This window comes from Cinclus cinclus, chromosome 7 (genome assembly GCF_963662255.1).
Source record: "Cinclus cinclus chromosome 7, bCinCin1.1, whole genome shotgun sequence".
Classification (NCBI taxonomy): domain Eukaryota; kingdom Metazoa; phylum Chordata; class Aves; order Passeriformes; family Cinclidae; genus Cinclus; species Cinclus cinclus.
Genome location: NC_085052.1, coordinates 22,774,489 through 22,801,514, shown reverse-complemented (window position 1 = coordinate 22,801,514; position 27,026 = coordinate 22,774,489). Strand labels below are relative to the sequence as shown.

The 27,026-nt window shown below is 35.9% G+C and overlaps 1 protein-coding gene across 11 annotated transcripts in view; it reads left to right on the top strand.

The window, feature by feature from the left end:
* The window catches only part of KCNMA1 (potassium calcium-activated channel subfamily M alpha 1), a 427,658-nt gene that overhangs the window by 277,390 nt on the left and 123,242 nt on the right, over positions 1 to 27,026 (top strand). For all 11 annotated transcript variants that reach the window (XM_062496670.1, XM_062496669.1, XM_062496668.1 and 8 more), the window contains 7 exons: positions 973 to 1,143; positions 2,825 to 2,916; positions 14,255 to 14,365; positions 16,040 to 16,145; positions 17,564 to 17,646; positions 19,778 to 19,847; positions 21,481 to 21,636. In XM_062496670.1, coding sequence (XP_062352654.1) covers positions 973 to 1,143; positions 2,825 to 2,916; positions 14,255 to 14,365; positions 16,040 to 16,145; positions 17,564 to 17,646; positions 19,778 to 19,847; positions 21,481 to 21,636 — 789 coding nt within the window. The remainder of the gene's footprint in view (positions 1 to 972; positions 1,144 to 2,824; positions 2,917 to 14,254; positions 14,366 to 16,039; positions 16,146 to 17,563; positions 17,647 to 19,777; positions 19,848 to 21,480; positions 21,637 to 27,026) is intronic.

Below are 27,026 nucleotides of genomic sequence, written 5' to 3'. Positions count from 1 at the left end.
GCGGTGCGGTGAGCAGCAGATGGCGGTGTTCACCAGGGAACCCCGCAAGGATCCATCCCCATGCCAGTCCGGGGCAGCTGCCCTGACTCCACCTTGAAGCTGCATCCAGGGTTGAATTCAAGTTCCTTCTTTGCTTGCTATATCAGTCATTTAATGTTCGCCCTTATAAAGATGCACTGAGATTCTGAATGTTTTAATTTATGATATGTTTCTCATTCACGTAGATCTGTATTTTTACATTCCTCTGGGCAAATGTAACATTTCTATCTAGAAACAATAAATTTTTCTTCTTTTGAACAAACAGAGCACAGCACCCCTTAAATTTTACATCAAGACCAAGGGAATGCTGTTTTCTAGGATTTGGATTTTTTTTTCCTTTCTTTTTGAACAAAAGCCTTTTTGTTCTTCTGTAGGAATACTCAAACTTCAGCTTTTTACCAAAGAACAAAGTTTAGATGGCACGCTCCTTTCCCACTGACAAATGTATGATTTTGTCTCAACAGTGGCTGGCTTTTTGAAAAAGTAGCAGCATACCACTAAAGGTGTCAGTAATGCCTTCAATAGCTACATAATCTCTTAAAACAAAAAACACTGAGGAGTATAATTGCATTCCAAGTAAGACTTACTCTGAAAATATTCTGAACACATTTTTATTAAATTAACTTCCCTAACCATGTAAGTTACATTATTTAATGATGCCTGGAAAAGATACTTCCCATAAATTATCTGAGTAGCAAGGCTGTATATATTGGCAAAAAAAGCTGCAGTGCTCTATTTGGCACAGGGTCAGGTTCTGTATTTGATAAAAATAAATCATAGGAAAGGATTCAGAGTTCATATTATATGCCAAATTATATCTCTATACACACACACACACAGAGGCACATGCATATATGGGTAGAGTTAATTTGGGGTTAATTAGAGTTAACTGTAATTGATATAATTCATTATGTATTTTCTTGTACGTTGTAGGTGGAGAACTCAGGGGATCCATGGGAAAATTTCCAAAATAATCAACCGCTAACATATTGGGAATGTGTTTATTTGCTGATGGTTACAATGTCCACCGTTGGCTATGGAGATGTTTATGCAAAAACAACCCTTGGTCGCCTTTTCATGGTCTTCTTCATCCTTGGGGGATTGGTAAAAATTCTTCCTTATGTTCTCCTTAATACTCCAGTTACCTTAAAACTTGATCATGTATATCTCTGTGTTGTAATTAAGGAAACAATAATATCTGGATTAGTAAATTAAAATTAATTATAAAACATTAAAATATGTTTAATATGCATTTTTCCTATAGATACATGTTTTGGCAGAGCTTGTCAGATTAGTCCAGAATTAGAATTTTTCTAGTCCATTTAAATGAGTAATGCCTGTGACTACATAAAGTGCCGTAATATTTCAACATATAATGTTATTTGTAGTCTTCTACTTCCTAGTGACTGGCTGTAGAGCATTTTTGGAGGTTGCTATTGATATTTAAAGGCACTTTGCGGTTTCAGAAGTCCTACCCACCCTTCTGTGTTCCTTCCCAGAATTCCAACAAACACTGTGGCTTTGGACTGCCTTAAAGAGCAGCTTGCCTGATCCAGATGATGGCAAACCACATTCTCTTTAATTTCAAACATTTTTTGTGTCATGTAGTACAATTTTTGCTCACAATTTATCGCACAACCATAACCAGGATCCTTTTATATCAGCAATTTCTCGTGTTCTTTGTCCTGTATGTAAACAGCACTCAAGTTACTATTCGTCTTGTCCAGTTTTCCAATTATTTGTCAATGCTAGCAATATTATTACACCTGTTGCAATGTTCTCTAAACCAGCAAAGTTTATTTCAGTACTTACAATGTACAAGGTAAATGCTTTGCAGATAACTGGTAATGTACATCGTGCCCATACCCACATGTGTATATTGTTACTTTACCCTCATCCATTGATTTCACGTGTGCATGCATCTCATAGAGGTGATATGTGTATAACCAACGCTGTGAATGCCACAGATGAGACACACACAGAGTTACCTATGAGCATTGCATGTATGCATTCCCATCTCTGTTTATTGACATGTCAAATGGCAGTAGCTCTTCGAAGTATCCAGCCACAATAAAGCTGTTTGTTGGACAAAACATGGCAGAACAATTTTTATTTTCTCTTTAAAACCTTTTTTCTATCACGTGTTATTCCAATTCTTCTAAACCCAAGAACTTTTGGAAAAGTTTTTTTTTTTTGTTTTGTTTTGTTTGTTTGTTGTTTTTTTTTTTTTTTTTTTTTTTGGGGGGGGGGGGCGGTGGGGGGGAAGTGATTTTTTTGCTTCTTGATGGGGAAATAACCCCCTGATTTCATCTTGTTTTTGTCTTTTAAATTCTTGCCATTTAGGGGGAAGAGTCTGTGTTTTAAAACAGAAATGTAACAGTAATGTTAATACTTGGCTTTGGGGGTTTTTTTGCAGTGGGGCTTGGATAGGTTTTTTCCCCCTCCCATCTTCAGGAAGAAATAGACATAACTGCTTTTTGTGATTACATACCACTTTGAAGTAATTTTGTTCTTGTTTTATGTGTCCATTTTTCTTCTTTTGACCATTTTCTTTATTTATAAGGTGTGTACCTTCTCCAAGACCAACTTTTACATTGAGCCCCCTTGTTTTGTTTGATAAAAACTTTTTCATTTTTTTTTTAATTTTCTTTTTAAACAACTGCATAGATCTAATTCTTTTGCATTTTCAGATCTTAAAAATACATATCTTCTGAAAATATTCATCATCCCCCTTTCTTTGGCCTCTCTTTTTAGTCTTTTCTTCTGTCTCCTATCTTCTTCTTAGGCCATGTTTGCCAGCTACGTCCCTGAAATCATAGAGTTAATAGGAAACCGCAAGAAATATGGTGGTTCCTATAGTGCGGTTAGTGGAAGAAAGTAAGTATCCAAGAGGCTCTGCTGCCTCTGCTGCAGTAGAACACTCTCTGCATGCCATTTTCTTTTTTTTTTTTTTTTTTGTTTTTTTTTTTTTTTGTTTTGTTTTGTTTTTGTTTTTGTTTCATGCATGTAGGCAATGTTTGCTCGCTACGTGCCAGAAATTGCTGCTCTCATCCTTAATCGGAAGAAATACGGCGGAACTTTTAACTCAACCCGAGGCAGAAAGTAAGTCCAAAAAGACCAGGTGTGGTTGTGGGACTCCAAAGAGCCCCTGAAGGTGGTAATAGCTGACTCTCAGCTTACAAGGCTGTGTTCTTTGACATCAGATGTTACCACTGGAGAGTTGTCACACTCTAATTAGAGACCTGGGCTGTGCTATGGTACAAATCACAACATTTTGTCCCTACTTCAAGAGAACCTGGTTACCACCCAGACTACACTGACATATCTTGTAAAAACTGCTACTCTTACATATGAAGTTAACTTCTTCTGCAGCAAGGGTGAGCTGTCACTTTACCATTTTGGGCACCAGAATATCATGTGTTTTATCTCTTAACTAAGTGACAGTGATAATTCACATGATTTGCAGACAACTGAGTTCTTCAGAAACTTTGTTTTACTGGATGCAAAATAGGAGGTATATATTGACCAGTTTGTTTTGTTGGACTGGCTATGTAAGAAGCCTAATAGCCCTGTTTCTCAATGTGCAACCAGCAGATTCAGATCTCCTGCAGCTTTTTTTGACTTTCTATGGATGTTGAAAACTCTCATGATTTTAGAACCTGTGACCAGGGATTTTAAAGCAATTCTCTTCCCTGTATCACATTGAGCATATCTGAAGAAGAGCAGGCAGTAGCCATAATATCAAAATAGTATGGTTAAAAAACAAGCCTACTGTTTTTACCTGGCAGCAAAGGTTAGATTTTATTGGACCACATTACCTCACTACATTTCTATTGGAAGCTGCTTGCTTTTTTGACCAGGTTAAAACTAGCTGTTTCTGGCACTCCCAGCTCCTGGAGGTGCTGGGATATAGCCTTTAGTGAACTAGATGTCCTTGGCGATATAGTGCCATACAGCACAATATCACCCTCAATGTTACCATCCTTCATTTCATTACATACCATTGTGACATCCATGGTTGAGCATATTTGCCCTGAAAGTCTAGTCATAGAGAGAGTCCTTTTCATATGATATAAATAAGGTACTGCAAGGAATTTATCTAATGAATTTTCCCTCTTCTTACTTTAAGAATTTTTTGTTTTGTACCTTTCAAATCATCACCCATGCAACATTTTCTTGGAATGAAGTATGGTTTCATCAAGTTATTTCTCCTCTCTGTGCAGCAGAAAGACCTTAAATGTCCCACAGAGCTAATTCTAGAGTACTGTTTTATATCTCTGTGTAGATAAGTCAGAGTTTTAAAATTAGATATAACTTATGGTATTTTCTGTTCAATAATACACAAGCAATTAGATAGAAAACTTCAGTACATGCATTTATTGAGATACCCTCAAATGTCTAAGGTTAACTGTAAACACTGAAGTTGGAGACGTGCATCAATTACCTAGACAAACTGAATGCTTTGATTTATTTCTGGGAATGATTTCCCAAAGTATTTATTTGTGAAGAGGCTAGGACTCAGTTTCATAATTATATTCGTACTTATTTTCTCAAAGAGAAGTTTTTCATACTCAGAATGTATCCCTCTGTTTTCAAAGCTCCAAAGGAGTTACAGCAGAGGGGATTGTGTTTAAAACCTGTTTTACACACAGAGTTTGTCCCTCCCCTTCTACATTGTCACTAGTACTCAGCATTTCTCAGATGTCTCTAATTTTGGACCTGATTTTCAGTCAGATTACCACATCCTGAGAAGCTCAACTTCAGATTACAGGCTTCTGCTAGCTTTGGGGCGTGCTTAATTTTATTTTTCCACTTTTTTTTTTGTCTTTATATATATGCACTATCTGTTTGTTTTTTATCTCATTCTGTTTTAAGTGCTTTCTCTGCTGATCTCTACTGCTCATATAATTTGTTGCTTGAAACTCAGCTCTGTCATCAGCATACAAACTGTTCAATTTACTTTATGCATTGTTTTCTGGTTCAGTTATTAATTACTAAGTAGTTTAAAGATGTCCTTTGCTCATGTGGGTCTTTCATCAGAGAATCTGAGCTTGGGAAGTGTGCAGTAAAAAGCCATTAGCACCCCTTGTTTGATGTTGCTTTTGCAGTCAGTAGAACAAGATTGATGAAATGTTATGTTTGGCCAAAATTGAAGTTTTCATTTGGAATTCAGTGTTGAGAGAATGGATTGTAAGACCCAGTAAGTTTTCCTTTGCTTGGGATGTGGGCATGTGGTAGTAATTAGTAGTATAAGGTCTTTAGTTGGGCAACCTAACATAGATTCTGGCAGCAAAAATAATGAGAACTTACAGTTGTTCTATTTCTAATATCAGAAAGGTTCCAGATAAAATTAAATACATTTCCAGTAGGAAAACAGCTGAATTTTGGTGTAAAATATGGTTTCAGCCCCTTAAATGACAAATGTGTGTGCTTTTTAACTCTGTACAAAAGAGATAAATGCTTGGAATCTGCTTTGTAGCAGCTGTATCTGTGTTTATGCATTGCCATGGCTTAACCCCAGCTAGCAACCAAGTCAGGAAACAGCACAACATGTTGCCTGCTGATCTCTGTGTGTGCAATAACATGATCATTAAACATTTAGGTCAGAAATTAAAACCAGTGTATGATTATGTGTGTTTTGAGTTTTGCACTAACTGCCTTGATGCTGTGGAGAGCCTTGCTATGGAACTGTTAACTGTAAGGGAGCTAGAATGTATGCATAAGAATTATTTATACAAACTTCACTAACTAAAGAAGAGAAATAACCAACACACCAAGTTTGATCTCACATTTCATTTTGCTTTTCAGCCAGTAAAGTCCTGAAAGGATCATAAACAATATAGGATTCATTTTACATAATAAAGAACCGTATTTTTGTCTTAGATTAGACCCATACATCCAAACTTTGGAAACAAAAGTAGTTTGTAGACAGTATGTAGTTATCACTGGTTAAACTTACCAGATAATAGGTTCATTGATTTGTAAAAGTCCCCAGGGAATTTTTTAGATTTTAAATTGAATTATAATTCCTGCTTTGTAGTATTACTGTAAGGAGACTTCTAAGGAACAGGAATTTCTTTATGGTCTTCGATTGAAGTTTCATCTTCAGCTATTAAATAAACAACATTACTTAACTGTTGCATTTATACCAAAATATCTATACCAATATATCTATACAAAATGTGACAGAGGCCAAACGTACACATGTAATGATGAGCCATGAATTTGGCACAATTACAATCTGGAAAAAAAAAAAGAAACAACCAAGCAACTAAAAAACCCTTACAACAAACAAAACACACACACACACTTCCTTACACCCTGTCTTCATTTAGCGCTTTTCTTTTTAAAGCTTTTAGCTTTACTTTGTTTAGACTCTTTCTGTGACTTATTTGTAGAATTCCTGAGGTACTATTCAAGGGATCATTTTAAAGTGGTGTTTCTCAAGTGAAGTACCATAAAAAGATGAAAAAGTATCTGCTACTCAGTCATCATAGGTGGTTTTAGAATAGAGCATAAACCTGCAGGTTTGTTCATGCATACATACCTCAGGAAGGGGCAATGAACACTTTGGATGAATTTCTAAAGGGCTTTAATTCTTTTGAAATATGGCTATTTTTTTTCCCTTCCAAAAAAGTCTTGGGTTTGGATAAGTAGATTTATACTATAGCACTCTTTACCTGATGTTTTGGAACTTAGGTGTTTGGTTCCAGCCAAAATAGGACTTACAAGATCATCTGTGTTATTTTAAGGAAAAAAACACCCAAGTTTATTTTGCTTATTTGTTTATAATACTCATATTACTGAGGTGTGATATATGATGTGGTTAAAGATCCAAATATGTTTTACCTCTACTAATTCATAATTAACATTTTATTCTGTATTTACAAATTTACTTTTGAATCACGATTTTTCTTATTCCATTTCTGTATTCATGTGTGCATATGACCAGGCTGGATTTTAATTCTGTTAAATATTTTCCGGTTCAAGATCCTAACTTACTGTAAATCAGTGTGCACAAAGCTCTAAAAAAGCATATGGAAAAAACATTTGTAAACTGATGAACTCAGCCTGGATAACTTACGGATTTTTTCAGTCTTTACATTGAATTAATGACTTCTAATTCCATAGACTAAATTATTTTGTCTTTTTTTTTTTTAATATACAAAACTGTTATCAAATCTGATGCAAAGTGTTTATGAGGGCAGAAAGTAGAACACAGCTTTCCATGAACAGGCGTGGCAGAGAGAGCAGTGACGTGGCTGAGCTGAGCAGGGAGGTTGGTCCAGAGGAGCCACTGTGGTCCCTTCCAACCTGAGCCATTCTGTGGTTCTGGCTGAGTCTATATAAACTGCTTGCTGTGTCACCAGAGTACAAATTTATGCTAGACATCATTACAGATTCAAAAGATGTTAAAAATAAATTATCCAAAGGCATTATTGTAGTTCATATGTAAGATGAAAAATGCATTTTAATGAAATCACAGTCCTTTACTGTGCAAGGTATTAGAATCTCCTGTTTCTCTTCTCTCGTGATCTGCTCTGCTTCCCAGAGATTTCTTCAGATTTCTTAAATTTACAAGCCATAAATTATCAAATCATCAACATATCAACAGGAATAATCATCTGTTAGAAATTCATTCCAGAAGGAAACATGGGATTCAATAACTAAACTTCACAGAGAAAAATAAAAACTGTAGACAGATAGATAGGGTAAACAGAAAGACAAACAGATAATTTAAGTTGACAGGCCATATTGGACTCATTAGACATTTGAATTTCATTACAAATTAGAAAAAAAAAAAAAAGGAAAAGTTAAGGCTTAACCAAAGAAAAGGTCCATTTACTGCAGTAATGAGAGGCATAGCTCCAAAGAAAGTGACATTAAATTCTTATGTTAAATAATTTGGTGCAATATGTAAGATATTATTTTTTCAGTGGGATGAGAATGTAATAAGAGAATGTGACATGGATTACATTATGATCCCAGGGGTGTCTCTATTTCCCATCTGCTAGCCATTCTTCTAATCCCAGTTTTTCAAATGAAATTTCACTTAGTGATAAAGAAATTCTGATGAGTGTTAAATAGACTGACAGATAGAAGAAATAGACAAACTTCTTTTTGTTTTCAATTTTGTGTGCATATTGAACTAAATCCATTCTTCTGAAAGTAAGAAAGGAAATGTGGGAGGTGACATGTAAGAGCATTTTGACTTTAAAATGTGTATTTGAGGTCTCATATCACATTCCATTCCTACAATAATAGCGTTTATTTTATATTTCTAGTTGAAGTTGTAAGAGTTCCTTTCCTCTGCTTAAACTTAAAAAAAAGCCAAACCAAAGCCCTTTTGGTTTTGGCATCAAATGGCAATAGTTTCTGTTCAAATTTTGACTCAACAAAGACTGAATCAGGTTTATAAATCTGCTGATCTGCCATATGCTATGAACTACACAGTCCATGGCATTCCAGGCTGTGTAATGTGAGATGGCAGAAGTGATTAATTCATCAGCAAGTTTTAGAAACTTCTTGCTTTCACTGGGGTTCTGTTGCAGAAAATTAGTCATGACATTTTGGGATGATTTCTGTAGAAAGAAATGCATTGGCTCTGCTCATGGATAAAATGCTCAAAAATCTGAAGATCCTTTCCTAACTCCTGCATTACTTACAAAGGATTTAATTATTTTTTGACTCGCTGAGCGCTTAAAAAAACATGTAGGGTGATTTAAAAGTGAGAAAGCAATGTATTTAATAGAAAACACTTTCAGTTGATTTCAAAAGTGAAAACAGGATGGCTTGTGTGTGTGATATCTGCCACACAAAATGTTACAAATATGAAGTCCAGGGTTTGGAGGGATTAGAATAGCAGGTTAAGGTCTGTTGGCAAGTGAGATGGTAATGCTGGAGGTGTAGATTGCCCCTGCATTTTACTGTAAGCTTTCTAGATTGGGCTCCTTGTGCATGCTCTTCAGCAGTTTTTACTTCTGTTTCTAATAAACTGTTGACTTTTGTCTTCTGATGACATATGTGTGTTATGCCTAAATGTTGTGGTATTTTTCATAAAAGCAGAAATACTCTAAATAATACTGCCATTTAGACTGAATGAAAGGATGAATATTCATCCTTTAAACTATAGTGGGAGCCTCTTAACTAATCCAGACCCTGGAAGAAACAAATCACTGTGCTTTCATTTTCTTATGGCTGATTTGGAGGTGTGCATCAAAGAATATTAGCTTTTAACTTGGTTTATAGAGAAATATTGCAAAATTCCTTAGATCATGATCATAGAAATGCAAGATAAATTAATTTAGCTGTAGCCGAGCAAAGTTTAAATAAACAAAGCAGCCCAGAGTGAGTAATGTAGGATAGCCTGGCATTACAAACAGACTTGGGTGAAAGCTCTAATGTGAAGTTTAGACAAAGAAGTGTGCTATTTATCCCGGATTAAAGCAGCTGAAGTGCACTCTTGTATTGGTCACAAAGTGACTTAATATTTGCATCAGAGAAAAACTCAAATGCCTGACATTACCCGTTTCCTATTTGTGTTAATCTGATGTAGGATCCAGTAGGGTTCCAGGGCTCTGCCCCATGCACCATGTACTGAATGGAGCTTTTTGGGTGCTTCCTGGTATTGCCTAATCCCTTTTCTTCATTCACGATTTAAGAGGGAATCCAAAAGCATGGAACCTGGTGGAAAGAACAGATATTTTCTGTCAGAATGAAGCACAGCAGCTGCACAAGTGCCCTGGTTCCTAAACAGATGACAGTCGAAGCTATCAAATCCAATTTACAGAAGTTAAAGGTACCTGAGATGTTTTCACATACTGCAGTTGCATCTCCTCTGGCAGTATGGCCATATGCTTGTATACTTTTGATGCTGATATATATTTTATGTCTGCAACACCTTTTAGAAACTACAACACTTTGGAGATTTTTAAACCTTCAGGAATAAAGAGGATAATAAAAATATACTTTTGAACAGTTGTAGGAGAAAAAAAAAAGTTAAACTTGCTTGACAGTCAACTTGCTATATGCTTTAATATTTTCTGCTTGTCTCCTTTTTACTAGAAGATTTTTAGAGCCTGATGGGAGAATCAGATTGAGAAATTAGCTTACAGTATAATTATTTTTTTTACTGTACACATTGGTTACATAAAATGTCCTTACAGGACCATCATCCTTAGGCTCAGGTCTTCTGTGGAAAACAGGGGAAGCACTTCAAGTTGTGCTTGCAACTGCACAGCACTTGCTGCTCTAATGGAGTTAATCTGAGAGGGAAGTTTATGTTGAAGTAAGAGAAGGACACAGAAGCACACACATAAAGTTTTGAGCTGAATTATCAGAATCCTGAGTAAAGTTTGGTAAATCATGAAAAGCTCAACCATCTAGAAATGTGCTATAAACTGGTGTGTTTAAGAATGCATATCACTAATAGATTAACAAGCAGACCTCATGTGCAGTCTCTGACATTTTCACGTTTGTTGACTTTTTAATACAAAAACATGACTGACATCCATCATTTCTTTGAGCATAACTTGTTAGACTTTAAAAGCTGCTTTAAAGCTTCAACCACAGCACCCTGCTACTGGTATATAAAGATTTTATAGATGGTCAGTAGATGAAGGAATGATCAGAATGCTGAGCAGAAATACCACAGAATGATCTGAGCATATGTACTTGATATAAATATCATAATTTTATAGAGGCATCTAGATCAATATGCACCACACTTCCTTTAGTTGCTTGACAAGTGAACACCAAGTATTCAACTGAATAGTGAATAGAATTTTGTATTTATTATTTTTGATTTATTAGGACAGACTAGTTGGAGTGAGTTTTTTCGGGTTCTTTGTACTTGCTCCAATAAAATGGTTATTTCTTGCAAAACAGACAGGCAAAAGATTTGCCTTCTGTATTGTGTCCTCTGAAGGAAGAACCCTGCAAAGATCTTTTTTAAAGAATCCCCTTCACAGAGGATCTGTTTTCATTTACAGTGCTATTTACATGGCTTAAGTGTATGTTCTCAATTATCTTATGCCAGAAATGTAGATGTTTTAACTTTTGCTAGTCTCATTGTTTTCCTTACTGAAGCAGTTTGACTCTGTAGTAGCTTTGAATTTTTATCACTATTTTTGTTTGCTTTGTAAGAAGCTGGAATATTTTTTAGTAAATGAATCATTGTGTCAATACTGGGGTAGAAAAAAAAAGGTACTGTAGAGAATTGAAATTATGTAGAATCACCATTTAAATCAACTCTGTACATCTGTGACAATTATTTATATTTAAAATATTTTCATATTTTTTCATATTTTTCAAATTAATTTTGAGAATGCTAACTATAGATGGGAGAGGATGAATTAGCCCATCTGTGTTGTTAGAATATGGCTCCTGATAAGCTTTAAATTCTTTGTAAAAGGTTTCTTTGGAGCATCACAGTCATGTAATATGGATTCCCAGGGGTATGTTAAACCAGTTTCACATCTGATATGTGTACCAATGCCAGCTGCTACTTTACAAAAACCTTAGTCCTCCTAAATACCTATCAGTAAATAAACAGTCTAAATTCTTAAATCATGTTTTTCAGTATGGCAAGGGACTTTATAGAATTTGTTTTTAAAGAATAATTTTAAAAATAAATAGTAATTATAATAATAATAATAATAATATACTTGTTCTGAGGTTTTTCATAAAGAAGAGTTTAATGCAGAAGTTAGACATTTCTGTAGACCAAATGACTTTGATTCAGTGTCTTTCTACTGACCAACTCTTTTGCAGAAAACAAAAGATATCCACTATGTTGGCTTTACTTTCTCAATGCATGGGAAAAAAATGGGTGCTTAAAAAAATTTAAAAGTGAATACAATGGTTACTGAAACAAACAGAGGAAGTTACAAATCTTCACATCATATACAGGACAGTTTGGAACATTAAAAGCTTTTCAAGTTTTCTCAAATAATATACCTAATAACTCTCTATGGACAAGTAGGAAATCTGTTTTCAATTTCACTTGTAAGCAGAAAATATAACTTATGTTAAAAGAAGGGTTCTTTGGTGGGAGTTTTTAATCAAAAATGCATACAAGTATATTATCAGAAATATTCTTTGAAGTAATAGATTTTGTTGCAGTCACTGTTCAGGACACTGCCTTGCACTGTGTAAGAGAAGAATGAACTCTTAAAGAAGAGAAGAATTGATTGTGTCCAACTCCAAGTCAGAGTATAAAATGAAACCACAGTGCAGATGCCTTTTAGCACTCCAAAAACAATTAGTCTTGATACCCAAATACAAGAGGTTTTGGCAGCCAAATGTTTTATTTTCACTGGAGCAGTTTGCTGTGAGTCCCTGCTCAGTGAGAGTCATAACAGGCTTGTGCCAAATGCATCTGCTTGTAGCAGGAGCTTTTTGTAGCAAATAACCCCTGGCGGTTTCTGAGAGCATGAATTGCCTTGTAATCTTTTGATACTCTGATAATTTCTTCTGCAATACAGTATTTTGTATTGTACAGCCATACTTTTAAAATGTGGACCCTAATTAATGACAGAAAAGAACCCATATGAAGCTAAATCAGCCGGGGAGGTAATCAGTTTTCTCCATAGGAATGCACCCAGCTAAAGCTAACAGCACTGATCTGTAAAAAGGAACTCCCCTACATTAAAGAGTTATTTCTGCTATCAAAAGTAATGTATAAGCTACCCAGATGGAAAGTTCAGTTTTTTAATTAGTAGAAGATGGAGACATTTGAAGAAAATATTACCCATTGTTTAAAATCAGTCAACTTGGAAAATACGCACAGGCAGTATAAGGAATGTAAATTATTATTTTTAGCTGCTATTTATGATTTCCTTGGCACTTGGTAATTTTTGATGCTGGATGGGTTTATAGTCACTAGACAGAAAGAACTTCCCTACATGTTGGTGTAATGTAGCGTACCAAACAGTCTGTTCAGAATTTACATCAAACAAACCACTAAAGTTTTAAATATCTCATCAGAATCTGAAGCTTCCTGAGATGTTCCATTGCTGCTTTATGTATAACAATGCACTAAGTCCTACATGCACACCTCTGGCAGCTCAGGCAGGTGGCCATGGGGGGAGCAGGGGACGAGTCCTTCTGGTGGGGGCAGTGCTGTCCTCATGGTTCTTTCTCCTCAGTGCCCAGCGTGCTGCCAGCTCTGCCAGGCTGCAGGGCTCCCCAGGGAAACCTCCAGAGGACCCCTTGCCCCTAGGCAAAAGACTGACCTGATATATTTACCGTCTTGTTTTCTGATACTGTGTTTATCATCTCATAAAACAGGAAAGCTTTAACTTGTGTTTTTGTGTTTTTAAGTGTTTGCAGTTCAAGGACATTTATTGCACCTATAACTTAGGTTAAAAAAAAAATCAAAGAAGAAACTGTGAAAAGAAAGTTTAGCAGTAAACATACATATATGAAGTCCTATGTTAAATACAAACCAGCATGGCCAGAGTCTCTTATGAACTTCTGTTTCTTGCCTGTAAAGTAAAATGAAACTATTGAAATTTTAGGTTGTTGCTATATCTAAAATTGCATTAGAGTCCTGGTGATATCATTAAGTATTTATGTAAAAGGAGTTATAATATTTCAAAATACATGTTTAACACACTGTGCTCTGCCAGAAAAGTGATAATAGTAAACACTTTTTTTGTTGTAAAATGCTCTCCTTCGAGGATATATGGTAGGAAAAAGATTTCTTTTCTTGCTGCTTATGGCTTGTAATTGGCAATCTTTGCACTACCTTCCTTGACATAAAAGTCTGCTTCAACTGTAAGAAAATACTGAATTATTTTAGGGAGATTTGCTGTCATAGCCCAAAAATTTAAACAGTGAATCTCATTGGAAGAGTTAAAGATATCAAGAAAAGTGTTTAAAATGGACAAATATGGCTTTGAAAGGGACTGTTTAGCACAGTGCATAAACATACACATAACTGGACCTACTTATTGTTAAATGTGTAATACAGCAGGGGCAAATGGCTTTACAAGTGAGAGCATGTATATATATATATATATATGCATTTGCAGTTACAAAAAACCTTTTGGAATTGATACTTTTCTTCTCCGACTTCATTGAATAGGATTTAGGGAAGCATCAAGAAGAGACTAATGCTCCTTTTTCTCAATAAGTGATCATTTTAATCTCTGCTTGTTTTCTTGGTTGTTTAGCCTTCTTTCCAAGATTAACTCTGATTTTTCTGTAACAGGCACATAGTTGTCTGTGGTCACATAACACTTGAAAGCGTGTCGAACTTCCTGAAGGACTTCCTGCACAAGGATAGGGATGATGTCAATGTAGAAATCGTCTTTCTGCATAAGTGAGTAATCTTTGTAATATTTGTAATATTTGTTTCAAGCAGACAGACTTTAGACCCAGTTGTGTTGTCTGTGAGGTACACAGCTCAAAGCATAATTGAAGTGGGGATCAGGTTATGAAATAAAACATACTGAAATGCAAATAAATACATCAGAGACTTTTTTTTTTTAGTGGTAAATATTCCTAGGGAAACTACTAAAATTAGTAACATCAGTAAAACGAATGAAAAACACTGTATGTTGTGCAAACCTGTGGTATCTGGAAATACCTTTTCACCCTGGATATCTCTAGGAAAAACACTTAACTTGAAATTGCAGAGTATTTATAAAATGAAAAATGAGGGTGCAGATTCAGTGTTAATGTAACAAACACTTTACAAATGTATTGATGCTAGAAATTAAATTCTTGTCATGGTGATAATCAGTGCTGCTCTTTATTACATTATATACACATACCTACACACACATATTAATTGATACATACACATATATCTTGCCTTTCCTGATGTGGAATTCAGAAGGTTGTCTTAGTGAGGTTGGTGTTCCTTGCAGGCCGTACATGATGTGTAAGTTAATAATAATTTAATAAATAATACAGTGCCATATGGCCATGCTGAGGGGAGGGACTGCTAGAAAAAGCCATGTGATAGGAGACAGTGTTTTCTCTGTTCTGTAATGGCATCTGTTTTGAAGAGTTGCAAGTTATAAATAAGTATTATTTTTGCATTCAGCAATGCATTCTGCGATTTTGTCAAAGAAAATGATTAAAAAATTAAGGAATCATTTGTGATGACTTACCAGTGGAAGCTGAAAACTAAGAATCAGCAGCACTTGCACAATTTTTCATCGAGTCCGTTCAATTTGAAGTTGTGATGATATATCCTCAACTAACTACATCATATTTTTGCATTCCCACTCTATGTAATAATGAGTGACTGTGAGGGGAATGTGGAGATCAGGATTTCCACAGTGAAAATGTGTGGCAATAGGAATCAGGAAACTGCACATTCACATGAAAGGAGTTCAGCACCTTGCTACTTGTTTGTGCCTGTAGCCATTAAATCCCTTCTATTTTAATGAGTGGCACCAGAAAAGATACTTACAGTGTTGGTGCCACGTTATGTAAGTGACTGTAATCCATTTAATTTTTCTTTTGTTTCTGGCAAAATGATATGAGACAGAAAGTCATGGTATCATTATATTTATTTTAATTGTTGCTCATACAGGTCACAGGGTCCCTGTCTGATTTCTTTTTCTGGTTTTTAGTGATCTTGCATTGAACTGTTTTATTCAACACAGTGAGTCATTGTGGGAATGGTGGGGACATGTAGAGGATGGATTTGGTACTGTATAATTTCTGGGTAGAATGCTGAGAGAGGATCTTCTCAAATGTTTGCACCCATACTTCTGGATTCACATCCCTTGGAAATGTGCCCACGAGCGTGGAGAGTAGCACAAGGTGGGCCAGAAGCACTGCAGACAGAAGTAAGGCAGTGAAAGCAATTCTGTGTTTATCTTTGAAGTAAGGCACGCTGTTTCCACGCTGCAGAAAAAGCATCAGCAGAAGTCTGAATATCTAAAATAAATAAATGAGTGAATTTGTAAATGCAGGAATGGAACAGTTGTGGAAACTGACTTTTCATTTCTCTTGTGTTTTCTTCCTGTTTCCAATGCAGTATCTCCCCTAACCTTGAGCTGGAAGCTCTTTTTAAACGACACTTCACTCAGGTGGAATTTTATCAGGGTTCAGTCCTTAATCCCCATGACCTGGCAAGAGTGAAGGTAACACCTCTGTTGTTCTCTTTTCCTGCTAACTGACCTTTTTCTAAATACTCCTTGCATTATTTGGAAAAAAAAAAATAAAAACCAAAACACTAAAGCCCTTCATGTAACCCCAAAAGAATGTTTTTCCATCTCTTGTTATCTTAAGTAATAAATGATATCTATCCTGGTAAACGTTTTTTCCCGTATCTTTGGATCTTCAAAGCTACAACAACATTGGTTTAAGATACATTATCTGCCATTCCGTTGAACTCCTTACAAGTTTTTCATTGATGTTTTTCATCCAAAGGTCTATTTTACATTTATATTTGATATAGCAAGATACTGTCTTACAGTAGTTTCTTTAAATACTGTTGTCTTAGATTATCAGAATGATTAAAAAACATTTTTTCACGCTCAAAACCCTTTCCCTATTGTCTAGAATCCTGAAAGGAAAATGCAAGTTAAGATTTTTGGTAGTTAGATAGTGTTACTTATTTAGATATGTATTTACTAGAATTTCTAAATGGTAAATTATTTTGTTCTCTTAAAGCATGAAGCTTAAAAAAAAAGAAAATTAAAGAAAAATCAAGTTGTCAGATACATCGTTAACTTTTTTGTTTCTTTTTCTCTTGCTCCCCAGTGCAATGTAAACTGGCTACATAAGCCAAGAATATTTTAGTACAGTGTTATTAACACTTTCTGGAGTACCAATCATGTATTTTGTCCATTTTGACTGCAGAAATTGCTTAAGCTTTTTGTAGCCCAGTGCACACTGTTTCAGTTCATCGGAGCATGTTCTAATTATGACCATAAAATCGCGTGTTCTTATTTTGTGTTCCGTAGTTTACCCTTCTTTGTGTTGATACTTGGTTGTATACACTGGAAAATACTTTTGTCATCTGCTTTGAGTTCTGTAAAGCTCAGCTTTGTGTGAATCTAGAGGTCCTGTGGACAGATCAGTTGTCCTCCTCTTGTTTTCTAAATCTGGTGCTCCGATTCTAAATCAGTTCAGCCACCTCTTCCTGTCTTGAATAGGCAGGTACTTATATTTCCAAACAAAGCTGTAGGACTTGTGGGACCACTGTACTGATGTAACAGGAACTTCCCATGGATTTGGAAGTCTAAATTCAGGTATCTGGTTACAAAAGATTAACATTACCACCCTTGTGGCTCAGGTAATACAAAGTAGGAGTCATCGATTGAACTGCTGACCTGCTCTGATCATAAACAAGTTTCAGGATATTCTCTGTGTACAGTGGAGTGGTCATAATCACTGGCATGAACTCACATTGGCCTAGAAATGTTTTTGATTAGCAGTGTTGAGAACTGACACTCACACTCATGCAGCCAATGCTGGATTCCCTGATAGTTTATGAGGAAAGAAGAGCTGGAAAGAGACATTGCTTTTCACGTTTCCTTTTTCTTTGGTGTCTCAGATAGAGTCAGCAGATGCGTGCCTAATCCTTGCCAATAAATACTGCGCTGACCCAGATGCTGAAGATGCCTCCAATATTATGAGGTAAACTCTGTAGTTTTTAATAGCTTTTTTGGTTCTTGACTCTGGTTAGCTAATTTCATATCTGATCTGTTGCACTTAAAGAACACTCTAGGATATTATTTTTAGAGGACAAATTAAAAGATCCTCAAAAAAGTCTTGAGGTGAGAATACCCTAAATTCCTACCAGAACTGTTTCACCTGTCAGCTTTAGTGTGTCACAATAGACATTTGGAGCACAGGCTTTGTCACTCTTCGTTGTTTTGCAGGAGCTGGGGTTTGAGTATTCCTAGCTGAACACAGAGGAAAGGGAATGCAGTTAGGTTGTTGCAGCAATACAAGGTGTGAGTGCATGCGCTGCACGGGCGCTGTCAGCGATGGGGCAGAGGCACCTTCAGCACTTCACTCCCTGCTGCTCCTTGGTGGAACTGCTCCTACAAGTAATGCACTGCTCAGGGCATAGCAAAGTATACAAGGGAGTTGTCTCCTGTCTCCATCCTTTTTTTACACTGAAGACCATTCATTGCTTGTTTTGATTGACGAGGCATTTCTGACATTAGGCACCACCAGATGTCCTCCTGCTTTCCTCCTTGTAGCCTCTGAAGGGAGGAGATGGAACAGTCAGTCAGTAGATGGTAGCTAGAGTTATAACAAACCTAAGCCATTCCACTCTTTGTTTTGTTCATACAATCCTGGTTTTAATGAGACCAGTCTCTTTTTTTAAAATTAAAATCTCTGTCAGTGATTGATTAAAAGTTCTCTAGCATTGGATTGGCCAGTGTTACAAACACATTTTACTGGTTTGTCAGATGTTTGCATGCTGTGTATTGAAGGAAGGGGAGAAATAAAAAAAGTTACTAAAATTGCTCTTCTGGAAAACTACCATTGTGTGCAAGAGATGTAGCTATCTGAGAAAGACACAAGGCTAATCTATGCCTAGTTCCATTTTACAAACATGGTTTGAGTTGCAATGCAAGAACCTTTATTTTGACATTGATTGCATAAATACATTAAAAATATTCCAGTTGCAGATTGATGCATTCTTAGTAGATTTAATGTATTTAATGTAATGCAAAAATTTTAATGTGAAAGTACAATTCTCTTGTGTTTTCTCACAATTTAATTTTAGAAAATTTAATCTTTAAGTAAAAAATTTAGCCAGAAATTGAAAATTAGAACAAAGATATGTTAAAATAATGCCATTTTTTAATGTTTCCTGTCCTAGCTTTGATGTGCTTAAAATCACAAGCCAGGCCAGAAGTTTACAAGATACGTTCTGTAAAACACCAATGTGAACAGTAATGACATTCAGTCTTATAAGACTGATGATTGCATAATAAGTCAGATATTTTTTTTATTATTTTATGTTCTTTTTCTACTTTCAGCTTTTAAAGACAAGACCTTTTCTTTTTGGCTGTTCATCTCTTTAATTTTGCTTAATGCTTTTTTATAGCACATTATCAATTCATGCCTTTCTTAAACACTTTTCTTTCCAGCCACTTAAATCCGTACACAGTTGAGTATATCTTAGATTCATTAAGTAATCTAGAAATTGTGCAGATTATCAAACTAGTCTCATGTTTTATAAATTCAGCATTCATCTATCAGTTTTTATACTGATCTTTGGATTAATCCATCAAAATGAAGATGAATTTGCATGCGTAACACAAAATCATTATTCAAGATATTTAGATACAATTAATTTCTAGCAGCTATAAATAAATAATATGTGATGGGGCAGAAAGAAATTCATTTTTTCAGGAATTTATTATTGAGAAACTTAAGTATGTTGATTCAAAGACAAAAAAAATCACTGAGGATGATGTAACAATTCCAACTGCATTATTTTCCTAACAGAATGAGTATCTGAAAAGAGCTGCTAAAACAAGTCTTTTTTTCTGCAGACTCTTTTGCAAAAGAGCAAACCATGCTACTGAATATTTCCTGAGGGTTACTGCTCTCTAGTACTAGTCACTAATTCTTACCTCAGTTTGACTGTGTAAATATTTCAAAGGTCGGACATCAATCAGTTTGCTTTACAGGCAGTTTTAGTAGTGGGACTTGACAACACAGTAAAATAGAGGTATTTGGATGGATTATCCAAATACCCTATCAGTTAAAAGTTTTTTTAATAGGTTTTTCCCTTTCTTTATAGAGTTATTTCCATTAAGAATTATCATCCGAAGATAAGAATTATCACTCAGATGTTGCAGTACCACAATAAGGTAATGTGATGGCCAGTGTTTCTTGAGTTTTTTGCTACATTGCATTCACTCATACATAATTTTTCTAGTTCCAGTAACGGCAAGCATTTTTCTTTCCAAACTAAAATGTCTTAATAAACCTTGTCATGTAATGCAGTTACAAAGTAATTTAGTTTTATTTATATATGCAAGGGACTTTATCAAAATCTTGACATTTATTAGTTGCCTGGGATCTAATTCTCAAAGCTAGTGTCCGTAGTTATTATTGATTCCAGATGACCTTTCACCACTTCAATTCTGTAAGTTCTGCTCTTATTTTCTTATTGGAGGTTATTGTGATTTTTTTTCGTCTGGCGTGACCATGTAGACCTGAAATTACCAAGCAACAAAATAAATACATTTATGTGTTTTTTAATATAAAACATAGCTATGCTGTGGGATTCAGTACTGAGAATATTGTGAAGTTCAGAATTGCAAATCCACTGTGGAAAGGAATTTGAAAGTTTTTTCGATGGTAAATTTGTGTTCCTTAAACACAAGGAATTTATTCAGTCCTGAGATGAGGAAGTCCATAAACTGCTGACTAACAGGGTTAGGAAAGATATATCAGATAACACTACTCATTTTTGGCTTCTTTTATTAGTTCTGAAAGAATCAACCACTGCCCAACGTTTGAGAAAAAGCTTGACTGGGTAAACCTTCATTTGATGACATACACAATAAATCTGGTACTAGGAAGGTTTGATAACAACTCCTTATACCTTTAACCTGTCACTAGAGCAAGAACAGCTAGCTTTGCTTGTTATGTCATCTTCCTCTATGCTATGGAAGGATCCTGGTTTTTTATAGAGTAAAAGCAAGGTGTTTCTCTGCTTTAATCAGCCACGAAAGGGAAGTTTTTTTAAATACAGCAGTTTGTTTGCTATTCCAATAGTTATGTCAAGAATAGCTTTTATCAAAGTGCTGAACTTTGGTAAAAGTGGAATTAACTTAGGAAGGGAAACAAGGAGGAAGGACTCTGTGCTTCCTTGTATCTGTGCAAACATAAAAGTTACATGTCAGAGAAAATCCAACAGTTATGCCAATAAATGAACAATATTTATACTTAATTTAAGTGATCAGTTTCAGTACTGTAGGTGTGTCTTGCTCAATTATTTCCTTCCTTCTGTCCTTATGAATAGCATTCTTAGAAAAAAAAAATTGATTTGCACTGTCAAGTACTGTTCTTCAGGGTGGTAGAAATTAATTAGAAAGGACAGATGTTGTATATATTTTTAAATTATAACTTCCTTTAAAGGTTGCAGCTTCACATAAATTGTAATCTAAGTTGTATTGGCTTCCTGTATACTTTGTGTGTTCCTTATCAGTCAGACAGTAGCTCAGAGTGTTGTAAAAGCAACATGCAGAAGGGAAGGAAAGCTTTACACTATTCTTCTTGACCTGACAGAGTGCCACAGCCAGCATGTCTTCAGAAATGTAGGATTTTATCTCTAGTAGGTAAGAGTGGAACATTTCTCAGGATAGAATTAAGCTCTGAAACACCTGAAGTGCTTCTGCCTACTCAGAAAAAGTCAAGGCATTAACAGAGAAAATCACTCACTGCTATCTTCTGTTTCTGGTTCTTGACCTGTGGGATATTTTGTTTGTTTTCCAGGCCCATCTACTAAATATCCCAAGCTGGAACTGGAAAGAAGGGGATGATGCAATCTGTCTTGCTGAGCTGAAGCTGGGTTTCATAGCCCAGAGCTGCCTGGCACCGGGCCTTTCAACAATGTTAGCCAACCTCTTCTCCATGAGGTCATTCATAAAGGTAATGCCTTGTCTCATTAGAACATATTAGTCTGCAATTCAGGCTGTCAGAGACTGGAGTAGAGAACATGACTCAAATGTGAAACAGATAGAAAGACATTAATAGATTTTCTAAGACTGAAAAACCTAGCACACACTTCCATGCGAAAATATTTTGTTGAAAATTCGGCAACAAGCCAAGTTCTTTCAACTTGTGGGTTTTTTTTAAATTTTTATTCAGCAAGTGTCTGGCCTTTAAAATATTTTCCAAATCATCATCCATTTCCAGGGAGATATTTCTGGTGTTTTGTGCTTTTGCTTGATTTTAGACAAACCACATGTTTGTCTATGAGAAAAGTTGCTGCTGCTAAAACAAAAAATATGATTTATCTAAGTCCTATATAGCAATAAAGTGCCTAGTAAAAGGGCATGGTCATTTTGGTCTTTTACATCAAGAGACTAGTGGACCTCTGACTGTGAGTAAATAAGGAACATGTGTTAGAATTGAGGCCCAAACTTTCCACAACATCATTCATGTATTTGTTTCTCTTCACGCTAAGAGCTCTTTTGGATTTAGATTGCAAAATTTTAACCCAGTTGGACTTTCTGTGGCTGCTGTACTGGTTTACAGGACCAAACCCTCAATGGCAGCAATCATTGCATCCTTCCTGGTGCATTTCAGGGACAATGATTCCAAACATAAAGGGTGGGCAGTTTCCTGTCTCATGGGTGTTATTAATGGGATGGGAAACACTGGAGTAGGCCATGGTTCACTTCAAGTCCATTGTGCAAGTAAGCTAAAAATAAAAATACCCTCATGTCCTTGGATGACAAAGCCATGACTGTTCTCTTAAAGTTGCAGGGCAGGGAGTCTTTCTTCGCTTCTTATAAAGTCCTGACATTATTATGAAGGTCTCCTTAGAGGACAGCAGGCTCCCATGATTCAAAAATCTTTCATACTGTTGCATTTAATCAAAAAAGGCCAGTTTTCAATATGGAAACAGGTCTGGGCTCTGCACTTTACTGCCCGCAGTTACAATGTCTTTATTAATCTTCATTCACTTTCTGAAAAAAAAAAAAATTCCAAATGAAAGAAACAAAAAAAAGAAATGTTTTACTTCAGCGAACCTGGAATCTGTCTGCGACTCCTCAGCATATGGTCAATTGGATATTAATCATTTTTGCCTATATCCCAGAAGAAAACTGTATCTCTTGTGAACATCATTCTCCTTGCCAGTCAGTTTGGTCTCTCTCCTCATGCCTGCTGTGGTAACCCAAGACTCTCAGGAGTCTCAAACATTTGTGACAGTCCCACTAATGTATGCAAATTACTGAGGCAGCCTGTTGTATGAACTCGGTCGTGGCATCAGAATACATGTGAAAATTTTGCTTACCTTCTGTCTTTCCAAAATCAGAAGGGGTCAGTTTTTTCCTAAGGAGATCAAAGTATATAGGTATCCTCAGAAACCTCAGTCTTAATTCAAGCTGTTTTAAACAGTGAGAAAGTGGAGAGATTCACAAAATGATAAAGTGTACAAATGTCTAACTGTGGGAGAGCTGTACTAGAAACACACACATTTATGGCCTGGATTTTTAGCTAAAACATTTTTAAAGTCAAAATCTGGATATGTACAGGTACCGTGTTTCCAGAAGGTAATCTCTAACCACTTCTGCCATTACCTTAGCCACCTATGTTTTATTATTTTACAATACATTTTTATAATAGTTCTAGTACAGTTGCAGATTAGATCTCATTGATGAACAGTTTTAAGCTGAAGGCTCAGCTTTTCAAGGCATTACTCATATTACATTTGAGTATTTCTCTGTACGCAGAATAAGCATAAAAATAGCAATGAATTTGATTTGGGGAAAGCTGCCATTGTCAGTTTTGCTCTTGTGTCTGATTATATACAGTTACGAGCAGAGTATTGTGCAGACATACCTCATGTGACTTCAGATATCATCTTCACATGGCACTGAGAGGAAAAAACTCCATAAGAGAGTGCATTAAGATTGCAATGCACTGTTAATACTGATTAAAAATATGTTTGCCACATAATTAAGAGGGAATTTTCTAGGCAAGTAAAATGCACATCTTCACTTCCAAAGATTTGTGATTAATTCAATATCTGAAGCCTAATAAAAATACAAGAATTGAGACACATTTCTTTATGTGACTCTAACCCTATTGGTGATAACAAAAAGTTTGTTTATTTAGCTGAAAGGATATTCTTTCTCATGTCTCACTCTAAAAACATGAAAGAGAAAACTTACTGAGTAGTGGCTGTGAATCATCAGTAGGAGCATTGTAGGAGAGCAGCTACGTGGATTAGAAATGCTAAAGATGACTCTATTGAAGAGAAATATGTCCATTCCCTGAAAGAACTTTCACCCCTTTTCATTAAGAGCATTTAATTTAAGTGCTGTTAGACCTTCATAAATTCCTTGGGCAAGCATTATTAGTGGAGTCTCTCACCAGTCAGGAGATTGCCAGGAAAATGCACAGAAACTTCTGTAGTCTTCAATGAAAGCTTGAAATGTGTGTTTGTTCCGCCTCCATAGCGTGATTAGAAAGTGATTTAATGTGCTATAAATGTTTGGTCAGTCAAACAAAAATGAACATGATGGATGGTGACATTGCACACATTTAACTCATTATGTGTTGCTCTACATCAAAATTATTTGTGTAAACAGTCTGCTCAGTGTCAGAAGTAAAGCAAACTAAGAAGCCTCAAAATATTATATTTGTTTCTAATATTTTCCTTTTGGTTTTAGTAATGTAATATCATATGGAATCCTTTCTATTCTTTTTGGTACCAAGCAGAGCAAAAAGAAAATCAGCTCGAAAACATGAATGTTCTGTAAACACTCTTAAGACAGGTAGATTGCACCAAACTATATGCTAAGGGAAAAAAAACCCACAAAACTCTTCACCTGTAAACTGTATTTTAATAATCCAGTCTTCTTACAATGTAGACTGTTGCTATTGTATTAAAAAAGGAATTTGAACTCTTTGTTAACTTGCACAGCCTCAAAAAAAGATGGAATTACTGTGCTGCAATTCCTATATTGTTTAGATTAGCAAGTGCATACCAGAAGTCTGTCTATATTAAAAACATTGCAAAAAGCAGATACATGGAGTAGTAGGCAGAGGTGATCAAATTTTGTCCCTGTATACAATCCTACAAGCCAGTCTACAACCTACAGGCCAAGTTAGTATTGTTGTGTAGATGAATAAAACATGGAATATGGTGCTGGAGCGTAATACAAGTCCACAGCCAAATTAGTTTTGTCTTTGCTCTACAGGTAAGACAGCCAGTACACTTCATTCCAGATCCGAAAATTATCCAGAGCTGTCTCTGTTACCCTCTAAGCTGTTTTGAGAGCAGGAATGTTTTGTGGGCTCTTTGGGCAGCTTTTGCTCACACCTACACATATGCAATGCCCACTTTACATTCCTTTCTAGTCCAGGTGGAGAGAGAGATGTAATAAAGTCACACAGGTTCACATCAGCTGGTTGCTTACCTACACTGATGGAACACATCAGCTTATTTGCTGTTCATTTTTGACCACCTAGGCAGCCTTGGACTGTTTTAAAGTGTGGAACTGGAGTATGAGCAATGAATTCCTTGACTTGTAGGAGGGCTTTAAAAGGGAGTGAGAAGGAAATGTAATGTCTTGATTTACTGTGAGGTTATTCGGGAAGCTGCATAATAAACTGATTACATGATCTGCCTCACAGAGGATCATGTAATATTAAATGTAAAAGAATATTAGATTAAATGTGAATATTAAATGTAGCCTGTTAACAAATACATTTCTCTTCAAAGATCATATAAAGGTCCTTGTGACTGTGGTGTTTTTAAATTATTGATTCTAGGAATCAGTCCTGTTATGCTTTAAAATTGTTTGCTGTGTATGCATAAGTATCAGTCCTCGTGATAAGACTGTATTTTTCTTGGGCTAAGGTCTACCATGGGACTGCATTTTCAGTCATCATCTGAGCAGATCAACACCAGTCTATCCTTCACCTCATGACTGGGTAAAAATTTTGCCCTGTTTTGTATATTTGAAACTATTAGAAGTAGAATCTGTACGCCTTTCACTTCAAATCCATCAAGGTCAGGATTTAAAAAATAATTAGGTGTCATGATATTTCAAGGATGCTCTCTCTGCCTTGATACACTGCAAAATTCTACATTAGTATTAATGAGGAAAAGTGCATAAATCTCATTTGAAATTAGAACTAATCTGAGTTAGCATATTTGATGTTTTAGAAAATATACTCTTTATACAAATTTTAAAAATCATCTTTGCATATAGAAAGCTGTGGAAATAGTTGACTGAGATTGTAAAGTCTTCATAGTACTAAGGATATTTGTTAGCTTTGATTTCAGCAGGCAATGGAACTGAGTAAAGAGGTAATTGATAATTTATAGTAGTTAAGGAAATGCAGTTCCAAGACTGTAAATCTAAGGAGCTTCACTCCATGATATGACCATAAGAACTACTTTCAGCTAATTACTTTTCTGTCAGAGTTAGACATCCATATGCAAAGACATAACAGAACTAGACATTCATTCAGGCAATTTGGGTGGGCTGAAATGGGAGGAATTCAAGAGATGAACGGGAGGAAATATTTAAACTACATTGCTTCCAATGTACACTTCCTCTTCAACTACCAGTCATGAATATTCAAGGGCCTGTTGAGTTAGGACAAGGGGTTATGGCTTTAAACTGGCAGAAGGCAGGATTGGATTACATAGTAGGATGAAACTGTGAGGATGGTGAGGCACTGGAACAGGCTGCCCAGAGAAGCTGTGGTTGCCTCATACCTGAGAGTGTCCAAGGCCAGTTGGATGGGGCTCTGAGCAACCTGGTCCAGTAGAAGGATTCCCTGCTCACAGCAGGGGAGGTGGGATGAGACAGTCTTCAAGGTCCCTTCCAGCCCAAACCATTCTATAATTCTGTGGGTACTTTTCTTTTCATTCTCATCTGTGTTGCTTGACACAGAGAATTTTAACATCCTCAAAGGCTTTGTCCTGTTTTGTGCTCTTTCCATGGTGGTGATGATGTGATCTTACTCAGTGCTAAGGAACAGACTTTACATCTGCTTTCACTGTGTTATAAAGGAATTTTAATTTTGTTACTTCCTTAATATTTATAAAGACACTCCACCATCCTTTCCCTTGCAAAATGCAATGAAAAATCCTAGGTCACACTGCATCTCCAACATTTGTTCTGTTTTGATGGTGATACTTAGATCTTGGCAGAAGAGATTATATAGCATGATCAGGTTCAGATACACTCAATATCTTTCATGTAACTATTTATGTCATTACACTGAAAAGCAAATGCTGTAAGCAAGATAGATCTTTTGGAGCTACAGAGCTCCTGATAATTATACTGCTG